This window comes from Cheilinus undulatus, linkage group 14 (genome assembly GCF_018320785.1).
Source record: "Cheilinus undulatus linkage group 14, ASM1832078v1, whole genome shotgun sequence".
NCBI classification, from domain to species: Eukaryota; Metazoa; Chordata; class Actinopteri; order Labriformes; family Labridae; genus Cheilinus; species Cheilinus undulatus.
The window spans coordinates 41693497-41709586 of NC_054878.1; the positions used below are offsets into that span (position 1 = coordinate 41693497).

Genomic DNA, 16090 nt, shown 5'->3' on the forward strand with positions numbered 1-16090 from the left:
CAAACTGCTCCAACTGCTGCATCAGTGTTGTATGAATGTGTATGGATACAAATAAAACAGAGTAGTTATCTCTACTGAGCAAACTTTCCCATCAGAGCGTGGATGTGGAATGAATTGGTGTTATTCGTTAAGTTGGGTCTACAGTGTAGAAAGCGCTTCTGGCAACTTTATAAAGGCCATTTTCCACTCCCAAGTCTACATTGAAGAGAACCTATTTAAGCCAAACATCACTATAAGAAACTCTCACTAAACTGTCATAAAATCACTACACTGACTCATTCCTCTGCTGTTAATTGACTCTTTGTTTGCTACCTGATAAGTCCTTTGATCCACCAATCAGAGAGCTCCTTTCAAAGCAACTGTTTTGGAGCTCTCAGGCCAAGTCTTACAGGTGGGGAAACAGAGACCCTGATATCATTATATTCATTATATACAGTAAAATCCGGTGTATGAGCCACAACTTTCATACCTACTTTTTCAGTTTAAATAAGGTAGCATGATAGAAATTAGCAGTCAGCACACTTAGAGTAAATCAGCTGGCCGTCAGCTGATGGGGGCTTGCATAAGATCAGTTAATCTCAATTTCAATTTGCTTTATTGGCATAAACAGATCAGTTTCTGCCAAAGCAGTGTAAAAAATGCGTTACATATTTACAAAATATAAATTTGCATATTAAATATTCCACAAATAATCAATATATAATGAAATAAATCTGATTAATTAGATAAAACAATAAGATTAAAAAAGAATTACACAAAAAGAAAAAATAAATAAAATTCAGTGTGTTTGTTGAGAAGAGACTGAATGGTTGTCCCTCAGGCTATGACAGGATATTTAGCAGCATCTATACAGACGATTCTGACTCCATGGCCTGCCTGAACCAACGTTGCACTCTCAATTTATCAAAAGTGCATCATATGCCAGATTTTACCATACTTAACCCTTAGGGGTCCACTGGCTATTTTGCCATGTTGTTCTTTTTTTGGTTTGTTTGTTTTGATAAAATAAACCACTCAAAAAATGTACGCTCATGTTTGGTATAATCTACCTCAACTTCATAAAATTAAACCTATATTTTTTTTCAAGTTTAATTTATTGTATTAGATATAGGGCCATCAAAAACAACACCCCACAAAATGGATTTTTAAAAATTGTTACTTAAAACAATATATTGTCATTTATAAAAAGAAATTACAATATGCGGAAATTATGAAAAAAATACCAGTGCCAGTCCTGTACAGCATGGTCCACTGTCCTTTATGTGTAACATTAATTTTTATATCAAATTAAAATGATCATATTTCCTGTTCTACTTGGCCTATTGACATCAAACAAAAACTGAAAGAAAGCTTAAAGATCATGCTTTCCACACAAATGATTGCAATGCAAAATGTGGCTTTGTTTTCATGCTGTCATGTGACAAAAGTAGCGTATGATAAAATCACACCAGCTTGAACATGGACCCCTAAGAGCTACCTTGACTGTTCCCTTTAGACTGGTCTAGAGTCCCACATTAAATTGCCTTTATTCACTTCAAAAGGAGCGGCCTCCCTGAGTCCAAATGTAGTCTTGATCACGGTTTGGCATACCTTGGCCAGGTGCAGGTGGGTCTCCGTCAGCAGGTCGGGGTGATGTTTTGCCACCAGCCGAATTACATCATCAAACATCCGGTTCTTTTTATACATGGTTATGGCGAGGTCGGGCTGCCTCACGGTGGTGAATAGCCTACACACAAAAAGGCAGTCATTAGTAGTCAAATTGTCTGTTTTGTTTTTAAAGTTTGAGTGCCAGAAAATTAGAGAGATGTTTTTAGAGAAACAGTCTTGACATAATGGAAGAAAATGAAAAGACAGTGAAGTCCAAACAGCGTGTGAAATGACCGCCTGTCAGCAGCTAAATGCTGTTTTTCTCCCTCTAATTGTGAGAGATGACTTCAAGCAGTCATGTTAGTTTGCCTCTCTCTATTTATCCATGAATCCTCGGCATGTGATGCAACAAATTGCTATAAATAAAGTCGTCTCTGTTTACCTCTCAGCCTCCTTGAATTTGCTGTCTCTCTCCAGTTCCTGACCTCTGCTGATGTACAGGGCCATGACTTCCTCCTCCGTCATACACTTCACTGCCAGCTGAAAACAGACAGCACACGTTATCTATGTAGATTCATAGCTAACCTTTGGCTGAACACTCTATGTAAAACATTCTATGCTAAAGTAGATCTTTAAAATTATTGTTACATTTTAAAACCTTTATTGTAGGTTTTATTGTTCTCTAATTTTATTCCATATATGATGTTACTACTGTTCTAATTAAAATTCCAAACATTTTTTCAACTGGTTAAAAAATGATTACGATATAAAATTGTCACAAAACACAATTTTGTTGTAAAATGATGATCATTTGTTAATTTTAAGGTTATGATGAGGAGGAAATGATGAAAAAATAAATAAATAAATAATTCAAATAATTGTATTGCATTGCATTGATTTGTATTATTATTATTATTTTAATTATTATTATCTTTATTATTTAGGTTCATTCTGTGTCTTCATGTGTTGCCACTAATTGGTTGTCACTGGTATTGGGAGAGGCCACACCATAATGCCTGATTAGTGAGTCCTGTGTGAAGACTCTCACCTGGCTTCTCTTATCTCTGATTCATGTGACTGCCTTCATTGGCTGTAGTCTACATAGAGTTGTGACCACACCACAAATGTTTGTTAGCCCTGATGAAAACCAATTTGGTCAAAACAGGTTGGCTTTTAATTTTTTTGGCCATCACAATAAAGGCTTCTTACTATTTCCTTCCTCAGTTCCATCAGTTTTTCCCCCTGTATTCCAGGAGCACCCAATTTTGGTTTACTATTGAAGCACCTCAGTCACACTGAGCAGCCAGTCAACCGCCCGCCTTTGTTCTTTACACATTATACCGATTTTAAGGTCTCTGCACTGGCTACCTGTTTGTTTTAAAATTGATTTTAAGGTTCTTTTACTGGTTTTTAAAGCTCTTAATGGTCTTTCCCCTTCTGATTAATCTGATTTGCTTTTACCCTATGAGCCCAGTAGAGCAAACTCAAGACCTACCTTTTTAGTCTGGCTTTTACCTGATTTTAATATCCTCATATTAATCTGTTTAAGTAATTTAGGTTTGATCTTATTCTGTTTTGAATTAATGAAATGAAAAAAATGAATTATTCTGTTTTAATTTCAGAATTATCTATTAGTAGGTTATCCTCTTATTTTATCATATTTCACCAAGTTCCCCTTAAGTGTTTGACTTGCTTATTTAAGCATAATTCCCTGAGTTACCTTTTAGTGGTTTTATTCTTATATTAGCACCTTTTTATTCTATTTTATTTCATTTTAATTTATTTTTATTTCATTTGATGATATTTTATTCTACACTTTAACCTAACCTCCAGTGTTCCCTTATTTTAAACCTTTAAGATGGCGTTCCCTCAGTACATACTCGGTATGTAGTTCCTGTTCTCATAGTGTCTTTTATTTATGATCTATTTTGCCATTATTGTGATTGGATCTTAAAGTGAGGGGATGGTGGGGGGTTGGAGGTTAGGTGGAGCAGGTTAGGGTGATATTTCCTTTTATCCGTCTGTTTGCACATTGTGCTACATTGTCTTGTATGAAAAGTGCCATCTCAATAAACTTTAAGTAATTGAATGATGGAATGCTTTAGATTTTTATCAATTACTAATTAATAAATTAGTTAGTCACTAGTATGCTGATTTGTCTTTGACATTTCTATTTGGGAGCGTCTGTCCATACTGACCTTATGAGCCTCCTCCCAGCGTCCTGCTGCAGTGTACATGTCTATAGCATCTTTCATGTGACCGCCCTTCACAAACAGCTGCTCTGCCACCTGCAGGCCATTGACACATAAAATACACACAAGCATACACTCAGAGTGAGAGAAATACAACCTTAACATCTCTATAAAGAGGCTTATTTTTGCATTTTTCTAGATGGTAACTTCGAAAATAAAAATCTTGACCATCTGATTTATAAATAACACATTATTATAATAAAATAGTCGTCTAATAGGGTGCAAATAATTAAACAGACTTGTATTAAAATAAGGATCAGGGTTCTTTTCAAATTTAACTCAGAGATTAGTGTCATTTTGGACCGAGTTTATATCTGTTGGAAGAATTTAGCTGAGATTGCAAGGTTAGAGCGAAGGAGAAAGAAGGGATTCATCATTTTAGAGCGAACAGATTTTTGCTTCATAAAGGAAAAAGTTTGATTCCATTAGGTTCGTTTCTAACAGTGGCATCAGAGAAACGAATGTAAGTGCTGCTCAGTCTGATTAAAAAATGTTAACTCATTGTTTTTCCACCTGATAACTTCTGCATTGAAACCACAGGTGTGAGCGTCCTCCATTGTTTAAGTTGGAAACTGAATCGTACTTTTCCAGCAACTTCCACAAGTTGGAAAGCAAAGAGCTTGTTATCTTAATTACTTTCTGTGAACATGCCCATAGAGCAAACAGACTGAAGTGGCCTGCTATTTTCAGACGCTGGCAGTCTGTGGAGGCTGTTTGGCTCAGCTGAGCTCATCAGAACAAGCCGAGCACGCTGCGCTTCACCATCATGATCATCCTTTTTCTTCTCTTTGTATCTATACCAGATCTACCTTCCCCTCCTCCTGTCATCACTCTTGTTTTTCTGGTGTTTTGGCAACTTTTGTTAAAGCAATCCAACTCATCATTGCCAAAGCACCCTTGAGCAAACTCAGCCCACGCTCTGCTCCATGGAGACCAAACGCTGGTCTGTTTGTGCTCAAGGTTGTGTTGATATAGGTGTGAGAGTTAGAGGTGTCTGTGTTTCTCTGAAAGATGTTCAGACATTAATTGCTGGTGGCAAAATGTCACAGCCTTATTAATCCCTCTGGCTGTGCTGGTGGTGTTCACTGACCTCAAGAGCTCATCTATCAGCAAACCAAAACGTGACAGCTCTTTGACTGTCATATACAGTCCTGTTTAGAGGTATGGTGGGAACACAAATGCTGCTACATTACAGGAGGTCTAATGATTAAACTCAAGAAAGAGACTGCTGCTTTTACAGTGCATTCAGAAAATATTTAGATTCCCGTCACTGTTTTTAGCTTTATGTTTCAGCCTGATGCCACCGTTGTTTAAATTCATTTTTATTCTCAATAATTTACACTCAGTAGCCCATCATGACAAAGTCAAAACAGAATTCAAGATTTTCCAGCAATTTTCTCCCATTTCTCTTGATCTTTGCTGAGATGTTTCTACACCTTGACTGGAGTCCAACTTTGCTAAATAAAACTGACTGGGCATGATTTGGAAAGGCACACACCTCTCTTTAGAAGACCTCATAAATGACAATGCATATTAGAGCAGAAACCAAGACATGAGGTCAAAGGAACTGCCTACAGAGCTCAGAGACAGGATTGTTGACAGGCACAGATCTGGGGAAGACCAAAGAGCAAAGTGGCCTCCATAATTCTCTAATGGAAGAAGTTTGCCACAGCCTGGACTCTTCCAAGAGCTGGCTGACAGCAAGACAGAGCAGTCGAGGGAGAAGGGCCTTAGTAAGATAGATGACCAAGAACCCAGTGGTTACTCTGATAGTGTTTTCAGACACACATGATCTTTGTTCTGGAGTCTCAGAACCTTGGTGCTTTCTGGCCAACCAGCCCGTGTTCACATTACTTTAAGCAGAACCAAAGTGGGAGGACATGATGAGCATGTATCACAAAGTCCAGCTCCACTTTTGCTCAGCCTTTTTTGGTATCCCGGTATTCCTTCTTCAGTTTCTTGAGTTTATTAATTATTTGGTCTGGTGTTCAGGTTAACCCAGTCTTGGCTATCTCTTCCACAAGTTTGGCATATACAACTTACCCCTCCTTGTACTCCAGCTTCACGTGGAATTCTATTGATGCCTGGATTACAATCAAACATTTGTCTCCCCAGCAGACCACCTTTTTTTCCATTTCCTGCTCTCACAACCTAGAAGGTGACACGGCCACTGATGATGTCACAGTTCCCAAGAAAGAACCAACTGTTTTTGGTTCCAGCTAAGAACCAACCATTTCAAAATTAGGTTCAGGGACCAGAACCGACATGGAGCCATGTCAGTTTGAAAGGCCTTTGACTGAGCTCCAGAGATCCTGTGTGGAGATGCGACAGAGTTCAAGAAGGACAACCATGGCCGCAGCCCTCCACTGATCTGGCCTTTATGGCAGAGTGGCTAGATGGAAGACTCTCAGTGAAAAACACATAAAAGCCATGGAAATTACAGTAAAAAAAGAATTCATGTTTTAGATCATCAAACTGTGTTCTGCTTGATTATGTGTTATTATTTTGAGTCTCAGAGGTAACAAACACAGCCACAAGTTTAACAAATATCTCCTCTTTATCATTTTATTTGTCTGATGTACTGTACTTAACAAATTTATGAGACCACCCTAACCCTAACCAAAGTAAGGTTTATGCCACAGCTGCCCTAAATTAACAGCATTGGTAATTACCAAAATCATTTTTATGTTTCTGCAATGGTTAATACACCGATATGTAGAAGCTCTTAAACCAAAATGATATTTTTAATGCTAAAATATAATTATTATTGTTATCCATGAATTTTCAAATTTACTGATTTACAAAAAAACTGAAAAAAATAGTTAAGTACATTATTATTTCTTGATTAATATTTCAAATTATAGTTATTTACTTGCATTCCTGAAGAGAAAAATTAGTTTTAGTGGTTGAATGTTATGCTTGATTAATTTCTGGCTTCTCAGAGAAGCCCAGTGAGCCGGCTCAAATTTGGGTGAATTCAGTTTGAAATTCCTCACTCCTGTTCAAAATGGTAAAACGTGGAGAGCTCACTGAAAATGAAAGAGTCCGCGTTAAAGCACTTCATGATGCTGGATGGTCTTTGAGACAAATATGACAGGTCTAATAAATTTGTTAAGCACTGTATACAATTCACAGTTTAACTGTGTAGTCAACTCAAATACTGCTCCAAGATGGGATACAAAGTACATTTACAAGGAGAAAATTAGAAAAGATCATTTAAGTGACTTTGCAGTTGCCTGATCAAAACAAAACAAATGGCAGCAGCTCTTTAATTGTACCCTGTGGCCCCAAAAACACTTTCTGAGTAGTGTTAATATCTCTGGAAGCCAAATGTGAATTTAACTTTCTTATTTAAGAAATAAAAAAAAACATAAAAGTTAATACTGAGTCTCATGCTATGGTTGTACAAGGGTTTAGGTGGACCCCTGGAGATTTTTAAGTCTCAAATCGGGCCAACAGTGTACTGAAGTTTGGGAAAGGCTGTAATAGTGACTGTATTTTTTTTTTTTTTAAGGTCCATTTTAGGCATTTTTGTGCCTTTATTTGACAGAGGACAGTGGACAGAGTCGGAAACAAACCACTCAGCCACCCACGCCCCAGTGACTGTATTTTTAACAAAAATCCCTCTAAATTTTAAGTGGTTGTGAATGATACACTTCAAGGAATATAAGAAGAGAAAAAAGGATAACTACTAAATAAGAATATTACTGGTGGACCTGAAACGTCCAAAACTAGGAAGTGGATGAAAAAAGAAATAGATGAATTGATTGATCTGGTTGATAACATCTTTGAGATGAAAATATTAACCCTTAACTTGGGAACATAACAAGATGTATATATCAAATATTTAAGCAGAACAGAGTACATGTGTTTCTATTTCCATACCAGTCTCTCCGTAAATGTTTTTTTCCTGTTTTTTTAATAATTAAAAAGAGAATTGACAAAAGAAACCCAACAATATCCTTTTTAGGTGACTACTGTAATATTTTAAGAATTAGTTTGCAATTGTAGCTTTGCTCTTGCTTTAATCTGCTTGTTTAGACTTGAAGGAATGTATGCATTCTTTCACTCCTATTAACATTTCCATTCTGTCCTACTATTAAAACTAACTCACAGTCTTTTCTTGGTTCCATACAGAGGAGCACAGGTGTAAAAAGTATCCTTGATTTCAACCTGTAAGCCTGTTGATCTCAGCCTTTACACCTCATCCCATCTCTCTCACCTCGTAGTCCTGCATTGAAGCATAGTGCTGAGCTATCTTCAAGTAGTATTTTTCTGCTGATGGATCCTCCTGTAACTCCAGGATATGGACAGCTTTCTTCCACTGTCGGGCTGCAATGGCTGCTTCGATGGCTTTGAGTGAACAGCTAAGAGAAAGACAGAAAAACACAGATTAAATGTTGACAGAAACATTTGATTTAGTCTTTTTAACATTTCATAAAGATGCATGCATTAGTGTCTGTTACAGACAGATAGAGAGGAGGAGAAAGACAGTGATGCCTCCTGGTCCCTAAAGGTTTTCCTTCATATCCCACCTACAGAATGACACCAACCACTGGCATCAAAAAAACAACCCATCTATAAAAAAAAAAAAAACAGAAATTACAGAGAGCAGAATCACTGCACTTCTGGTTTATTATTGATGATTCAGAGGATATATGTGATTTTAGGTCGGTCCTCTACATTATTTTAGGGAGGTCTTTTAGTTTGCCTTTTAATAATATAAACAGTTTGTCAAATTTTGGTATGTGTTTACTGTTTAATGAACCTTTATGTGCAAATTGGGAAAAAATATCAAGAATTTTGGGTGTGCAGGGGATCATTTTTGTTGCCGTGGTATCAAAACAGATATGAAAATGGGAGCGAGAGCAAGAAATGGGGCTATAGCTGCTGTTCTAAATACTTAAACAACCCTCTAACAGCCTGGATGGTTAAATGCAGAAAATTTAACTGATTCTGAAAACAGAATGACAGAAGAAAGTTTTGATTCGGTTTGCAAACACAGTTAACGCAACATGGGATTGCATTTCTACTTCAACGTGCAAACTGACCCAGAGTGTGAAGGCCTTAGTAGTGCTGATGCACCAAAATGGATGGAGCAAAATCAACGCTACAGTAACTTTGGTAAGGACTCAAGTCACCCGATCGTTTCTGTAAAAACGGAGGTAAACATTGAAACTTTACTGGCAAAAAAAAAAGCACCAGCAAAGCAGTATTTTTAAAACCTTTGCTGCTTTGGAAAGTTTAATCTTCCTGCAGTCAAAAATCAGCTTGTGATGCTTTTTCAACCAGGAAACAACAACAATCTGTCAGCTGGTCACCTGTCTTTATTTGGCATTTTTTGGAAAAAGAGTATGATTGTGTTTAAAGATATTCTTTCTCATCCCTCTGTTATGGTTCTGGTGATGATTTACAAAACAATTGGCCGTCTCTGTTGGATTATTTTCTATGTTTCATCATTCTTCCTCTCCATCTGCTTAAATTTTTGTCCTGTACACTACGTACCCTGCTTCAATGAAGTGGTTGATGGCAGCGTCCATCTGTTTCTGCTGGACGAGGTAGTCTCCCCAGTCCTCCTCCAGTTTCACCACCTCAGCAGGGGAAGCGAGGCGAGCCAGCTCCACCGCTACAGGAAGCAGGAAGAGAGAAACTTTACGTAATCCACTGTTTACCCAAACTTAACTCATAAACACTGTCCACCTCTTGTAGGGAAGATTTATAAACACGTATCTGTGATCAAAAGTAAAACAAGAGTATGAACACCCTTGGCAGTTCTAGCTATACTACAAGAGTGTGATTTGGGTCTAATCCCTGCCTCAGTATGCTAATATGCTCAAGATGATAATGCAAACATGTAGGTTAAATCTGTTCTTGAGTAAATAAAAAATACAGTTTTTAATGTTGGTTTCATTTATTAAAGAAAAGCATCCAAACCTACCTGACCCTATGTGAAAAAGTAACTTGGCCCACTCCTTAGTCACATTGGAGGCTTTTCCAGCAGGAATGGCCTGTTTGAGGTCATGGACTTTGATTGAAAACTCCAAAACCTTCATTTTGTTTATTTGAGCCGATCAGAGGTGGACTTGCTGGTGTGTTTGGGATCATTGTCCAAGTGTGCTTGAGCTTGGGATCACAAACTGATGGCCAAATATTCTCCTTCAGGATTTTCTGGTAGAGAGCAGAATTCATGGTTCTGTCAATTCCAGCAAGTGGTCCAGATCCTGAAGCAGCAAAGCAGCCCCACATCATCGCACTGCCACCACTATGTTTAACTGTTGGTGTGATGTTCTTTTGATGAAATGCTGTGTTAGCTTTATTCCAGATGTAACGGGAGGCCCACCTTCCAGAAAGTTCAACTGTTGTCTCATCAGTACACAAAATATTTATACTAAAGTCTTGGGGATCATAAAGATGTTGTATTGGCCAATGTGAGACAAGCCTTTGTATTCTTTTTGGTCTTGGAACCCTCCCATGGATGCCATTTTTGCCCAGTCTCTTTCCAAAGCCTGATTTATGCTTCTGCGGCGTAGCTACGCATAGCCCTCTGCGTCGACGCGGACCCCTACACCGTAGCCTGATGCACACCTCCAAAAATCCTAACTACACGTCGCGGTGACGCAAACCTTAATGGCTGTGATTGGTCTGCACAAAATGTCATTTCTTCATCAAGGTCCCTCAGTGGGCGAACCAGTGTGGTAAATTCACCTGTTCTCAGTCTCGACCGTTTAGTGGTCGAACAGACCACCTCGCAAACGTCTTCCCTGTCACCTGCACTTCAACATTTGCAACAAAAGAATTTGTTCGTCGATATTGATGAGCTCCAACTCCAAACACACCCGCTCCACCTCGGTCGCCATGACCGGAAGATAAACAAGGATTCCCCTCTGAAACCACACACACAAAGCCACATCTGCCTAGCGGCATGGCAGGGAATTGCAGAGCAACGCATTCCCTTAACTCAGAACTTCGAATGAGCAAAGGCGGCGTTGTGTCGACGGCCTATTGTTCAATCATGAACACTGATCTTAACTGAGTCAAGTGAGGTCTTTAGGTGTTGATCTGGATTCTTTTGTGACCTCCTGGATCAGTCATCGATGCCCTCTTGGGAGTCATTTTGGTAGGCTGGCCACTCCTGGGAAGGTTCACCACTGTTCCAAGTTTTCTCCATTTGTGGATAATGGCCCCTCGCCGTGGTTTGCTGTAGTCCCAAAGGCTAAGAAGTGGCTTTGTAACCCTTTCCAGACTGATAGATGTCAGCGACTTTGTTTGTCGTCCATTTTTGAATTTTCTTAGATAGGGCCATGATGTGATGCTTTTTGGGATCTTTTAGCCTACTTCACTCTGTCAGACAGGCTCTATTTAAGGGATTTCTTGACTGATTGATTGAAAAGGTCTGGCATTAATCAGGCCAATTAATTCATGATTTAACAAGGGGGAAACATTATTTTTTTCATATAGGGCCAGGTAGGTTTGGATTCATGCCATCTTTATGTTATTTACCTTTCCTGAAGGCTCCCCCTTTGACGTAGCACTCCAGAGCTCTTTTGTTGTTCCTGATTTTCTCATACAGATCACCAGCCTGTTCATGGGACAAGAGAATATAAATTTAGACAGACAAATTCACTAAGAAGAAAAATCCTGATCCTTGTTTTCCATTGTGTATTAAAACAGAACACTGGCCCCAGTGTGTTTCGGAAAATTTTAAAGCAGAGTTAACAGTTAGAACTATTAGTATGTGATTATGACATTGATTTTTTTCCCATTTTAATCACATTTTTTTGGACTGTTTTGTCAAACAGTTTAAATGCTAATACGGTGTCTTCTCTTAACCTATCAGAAACAGAATGCAGAAAACAAAATCTTCCAAATAGCAGAAAATATAGTCAGTGTTAGCAGTAAATATAGGCTGCTGCAAGCGAAGCATCCACATCTACCTTCAAACACCTTAATAATGAAACCCTGCACCATCAGGACACGACACACATTTTGTTGTGAGGTTTTTGTCTCTTTTCCAAAGCCCTTTTCCCACCTGTTTTATAAACACAGATGGCACGAGGAGAAAGAATTGAGTTCTCAGACAGAAAGAGACACAGAGAAATGAGAGACAGATGGAGGAAGACGGAGTATAAATCAGAATAAACAAAGAAAGATGTTGTTTCTCTGTTGATACCTCTCCTGGCAGCTTTCAGGAGAGAAGAGGAAGATGAAGCTGGAATGGAAAGGCTGCAATGTTAATGAAAAAGGGGGATGTTTGACAGTCTGCTCACCCTCTCATAAAACTCTCCCTTGATGAGGCTGGCAGCGATGCGGCTGACGGTGTCGCTGTTGTTGGCGATCTCCGGCTGGCTGATGGCTAGGCGGGCAGCTTTAGCAGGCAGTCCGGCCTTCAGGTAGAGGTTGATGGCTCCCTGAAAGTCTCCCTCGCTTTCCTTCACCTCGCCTGCTTTCTCATCCTGGCCTGTCTCCATTAACCACTGATAACGGTTCCCACGCAGGCTGTCCAACTCTGCATGGCCCTGAGGTCATTTTAGGATCAGAGTGGGGTCGGTTCTAGGTTAGAGATGGGCTCAGATCTCAAAAACATACCTCATTGAGTGTAAATTATTTTAAGGAAACTTTAAAACGATATAATCTTTAAGCCATTTATCAAGAAAAGTTGATGAATATTCATATTTGTTTTCTGTTTTTAATCTGATCATTACATGACAATGATATCGACATATTCATGTCCTTAAAACTGGAATTTTATTTTTTCTGCAGGTGAGACCCAGGAAAATTCTTCCTGCAATAAATGAGTGCAGGACAGTAACAGCTTAGGTACTCAGCAGCAGACAGCAGGGACCAAAAATCCATGAGGTCAGAATGCAAAGCTGTGTGTCCATAATTACCTTAGCCTCAGCCACTGCAATGCTGTCATCCCACATGTAGAGCTCCTTGTACATCTCTATGGCTTCATCAATGGCGTTCTGCAGAGACAAAGATTATATAATGCAGCAAATTCATATTCACAATTTTGGCTAAACTATTCACAAAGTTTTCACAGTTCTGCTCTGGTATAAGAGACTTCTCAAACCTGCTCCAGGTAGTGCATCTCAGCGAGTTTAAAGTTCTTATCCAGCATTGCCACATGGGCTTGGACCTGGAAATACTCCGTTCCATCTCCTCCCTTGTCAAACACAAACAGAGACACAGTGTAGCGGTCATTCAGTCAGGTTACCACCTTAAATATCCCTAACAGTATCGCCCATCATATCGTATTATATTGAATTGTATCATATTGAATTGTATTGTATTGCAAGCCAGTTAACACTGACAACAAGTGAAGCAAGAAGCTTGGATATAGCAATAGAAGCAGTTTTATCAAAACTGAGCAACATTTCCTTGTTTAGAGAAGAGCAAAGCTTTTCTTGCCAGATTACGTATTTTTGCTTTTTTCCTGACAGACCTCAGCAAGAGTTTTGTTGACCAACTGGCTCCAATGAGAGTTCACTACAATACCTGCCTGTTGAGCTCATGTAATGTATTTTACTCCTGCTCTGATTGGCCTGTAATGCATGTGACAGACAGACCATTTGTCCAATCACCCTCTAAATGTTTTTTTAAAGGTGCTGCCCTTTCTAAATGCAAACCATTGGTTGTTGCCCAGATAGAATTGAATTGGAGTGCTATAAAAGTGTTCATCCCCTTGGATGTTTTACTCTTTTATTGAAATTATAAATTAATCATGGTCAAGATAAATTGGATTTTTGAAGAAACATTTCACAAAAAACTTTTCTGATGTCAAAGTGAAAACAGATTTCTACTTGGAAACTTGTCATGTAAAATAATATTCACCCCTTCAAGTCAGTATTTAGTAGATGCGCCTTTGGCTGCAATCACAGCTCTGAGTCTGTGAGGATAGGTCGGAGTCAGGCTTGCAGATCTGGACACTGCAATTTTACTCTGTTCTTCTTTGCAAGCTCTGTCAGGTTGCATGGGCATCATTATGAACAACCTTCTTCAAGTCCAGCCACAAATTCTCTTTCTGATTGAGGTCTGGGCTTTGACTCGGCCACTCCAGAACATTCACCTTGCTGACTTTAAACCATTTCTCCATAGCTTTCTCTGTATGCTTCAGGTCATTGTCTTGCTGGAAAATAAATCTTCTTTCAAGCTGTATTTCTCTTGCAGACTGAACCAGATTTTTATCCAGGATTTTCCTGTGTTTTGCTGCACTCATTTTACCCTCTACCTTTACAAGACTTCCAGGGTCAGCTGCTGAGAGGCATCCCCACAGCATGATGCTGCCACCACTGTGCTTCACAGTGGGGACGGTGTGTTTTTGGTGATATGCAGTGTTCTCGTCTGCAAAACAGCTTCTTGTCTGATGGCCAAAAAGCTCCATTTTGGTCTTATCAGACCAAAGAACTTTCTTCCACTTGACCATGGAGTCTCCCACATGCCGTGTGGTGAACTCGAGTCCAGATTGAATCAGAGTTTTCATCAGCAGTGGCTTTCTCTTTGCAACTCTCCCATAAAGCTTTGACTGGTTAGGAGCCTGGCCAACAGTTGTTGTCTGTAAAGTCTCTCCCATCTCAGCTGCTGAAGCTTATAACTCCTTCAGAGTAGTCTTAGGTGTCTTGGTGGCCTCTCTCACCAGTCTCCTCTTTGCATGGTCTCTCTCAGTTTGTGAGGGCAGCCTGATCTAGGCAGACTTACACATGTGCAATATTCTTTTCATTTCTTGATGATGGGTTTAAATGAACTCCAGGAAATGTTCATTGTCTCTGATTTTTTTAAATGCATCCCCTGACTTTTCAATAACCTTTTCTCTGAGTTGCTTGGGGTGTAGTGCATGGTGTGATGGTAGCCAGGAATACTGATTAACCAGTGACTGGACCTCCCAGACACAGATGTCTTTATACTAGAACCACTTGAGGCACATTCACTTCACTCAGGGGATCCACATTTTACTAATTGTGAGTCTACTACCACCAAATGGCTGGACCTCTGCTGAATTAGGTCAGTCACTTTTTTATTAAAAAGCCAAATTATACTGACAATGACTGATTTATAAAATCAATAAAAGGGGAAACATCCAGGGGGTTAATACTTTTTTATAGACACTGTATATCCCAAGCATTGGATATGTGAAACAGTCAATCTGGTATATTGGAATGAATGCCACAGCTCCAGCAGTCAGCCCCTAATGTGCTATCTCTGGCTTTAAATGCATGTCATGTCAGCCCGCCATGGGGTTATTTGCCTCATTTTTTCTTAAATCATGAGGAGCTTTAGACACATCTTTGATCTTTATCAATGACTTGTGCTGAAATTAAACCTACCATTTCCTGTGAAACTTTATCAGCAATCTGGTTTGTTTGGTTTAGAAAACGTACAGTTGAGACGTCTCCCAATGCAGCATAACACCTAAAAAAGGAAAAAAAGAGAGAGGTACCACGTAAACATCAGAAAGCAAGAGAATAAACACAAAGAAGCCTTATGTAAGGTGAAGGACAAAGGCTGGTCAAAGCACTACATGAACCGTTCACTTAACAAACTGAGAGAAATTAAAGCTTTTGTCTAATTAGCCGGCAGTCTGAGGAATGAGAGGAAGCATCTCAGCATTCGTCCGCTTTATTTCAAACTCTCACTGAAAAGTTGCATCAGATTAAAGAACAAGTTATGCAAGACAAAAACTCCTTCTGTCTGACTCTCTCTCATTAATATCAGCCGTTCCAGACAAAACCGTTTCCTTTCCCAGATTTCATGATTTATGCAAATCAAGCCGACGCCTAACGAACAGTGTATGTATTATTAATGATGGAGGATTCAAATTCAGAAAAGTTTCTCTAAACAGACCAAAATTAAGATGCAGAGGGAGCGAAAATGCTTATTATAGATAGAGAAATGAAAAAATTAAAACAGTCTTTGATGATTAATGAAGTTACAGAGCGAGGTCAGGCAGGGACACGGCCATCTTTGGTGGGTTTGTGTGGCTGTTTGTGTGGGAAATAACACCAGGTGAGCAAGGTGCCCTTGTTTCTCTCATCTCCTCAGTCCCAAAGATAAGTCTCGTTACAATCAGGACTGATACAAAACATAATTAGTTCAGAGAAATTTAAATTAGCTTGCAGAATTGTGTGTGTGTCTGTCGCTGACCTTTCGGCGATGTGCAGCTGGTGAGCCTCCAGAGCAAGCTTGCTGAGCGTTTTCCACATGGCCTCAGTCTCTGATGACATCTCCAGAGTCTCGAGGAATGCTGTGGCCCT

The 16090-nt window shown here is 39.3% G+C and overlaps 1 protein-coding gene across 2 annotated transcripts in view; it reads right to left on the minus strand.

Annotated features, from left to right (window-relative positions):
• Positions 1 to 16090, minus strand: part of ift172 (intraflagellar transport 172) — a 67432-nt gene that overhangs the window by 23008 nt on the left and 28334 nt on the right. For both annotated transcript variants that reach the window (XM_041804441.1, XM_041804440.1), the window contains exons 18-28: positions 15981 to 16088; positions 15164 to 15248; positions 12913 to 13005; positions 12728 to 12805; positions 12107 to 12355; positions 11340 to 11418; positions 9345 to 9465; positions 8062 to 8206; positions 3786 to 3875; positions 2030 to 2127; positions 1591 to 1726 (exon numbers count right to left, since the gene is read on the minus strand). In XM_041804441.1, coding sequence (XP_041660375.1) covers positions 1591 to 1726; positions 2030 to 2127; positions 3786 to 3875; positions 8062 to 8206; positions 9345 to 9465; positions 11340 to 11418; positions 12107 to 12355; positions 12728 to 12805; positions 12913 to 13005; positions 15164 to 15248; positions 15981 to 16088 — 1282 coding nt within the window. The remainder of the gene's footprint in view (positions 1 to 1590; positions 1727 to 2029; positions 2128 to 3785; positions 3876 to 8061; positions 8207 to 9344; positions 9466 to 11339; positions 11419 to 12106; positions 12356 to 12727; positions 12806 to 12912; positions 13006 to 15163; positions 15249 to 15980; positions 16089 to 16090) is intronic.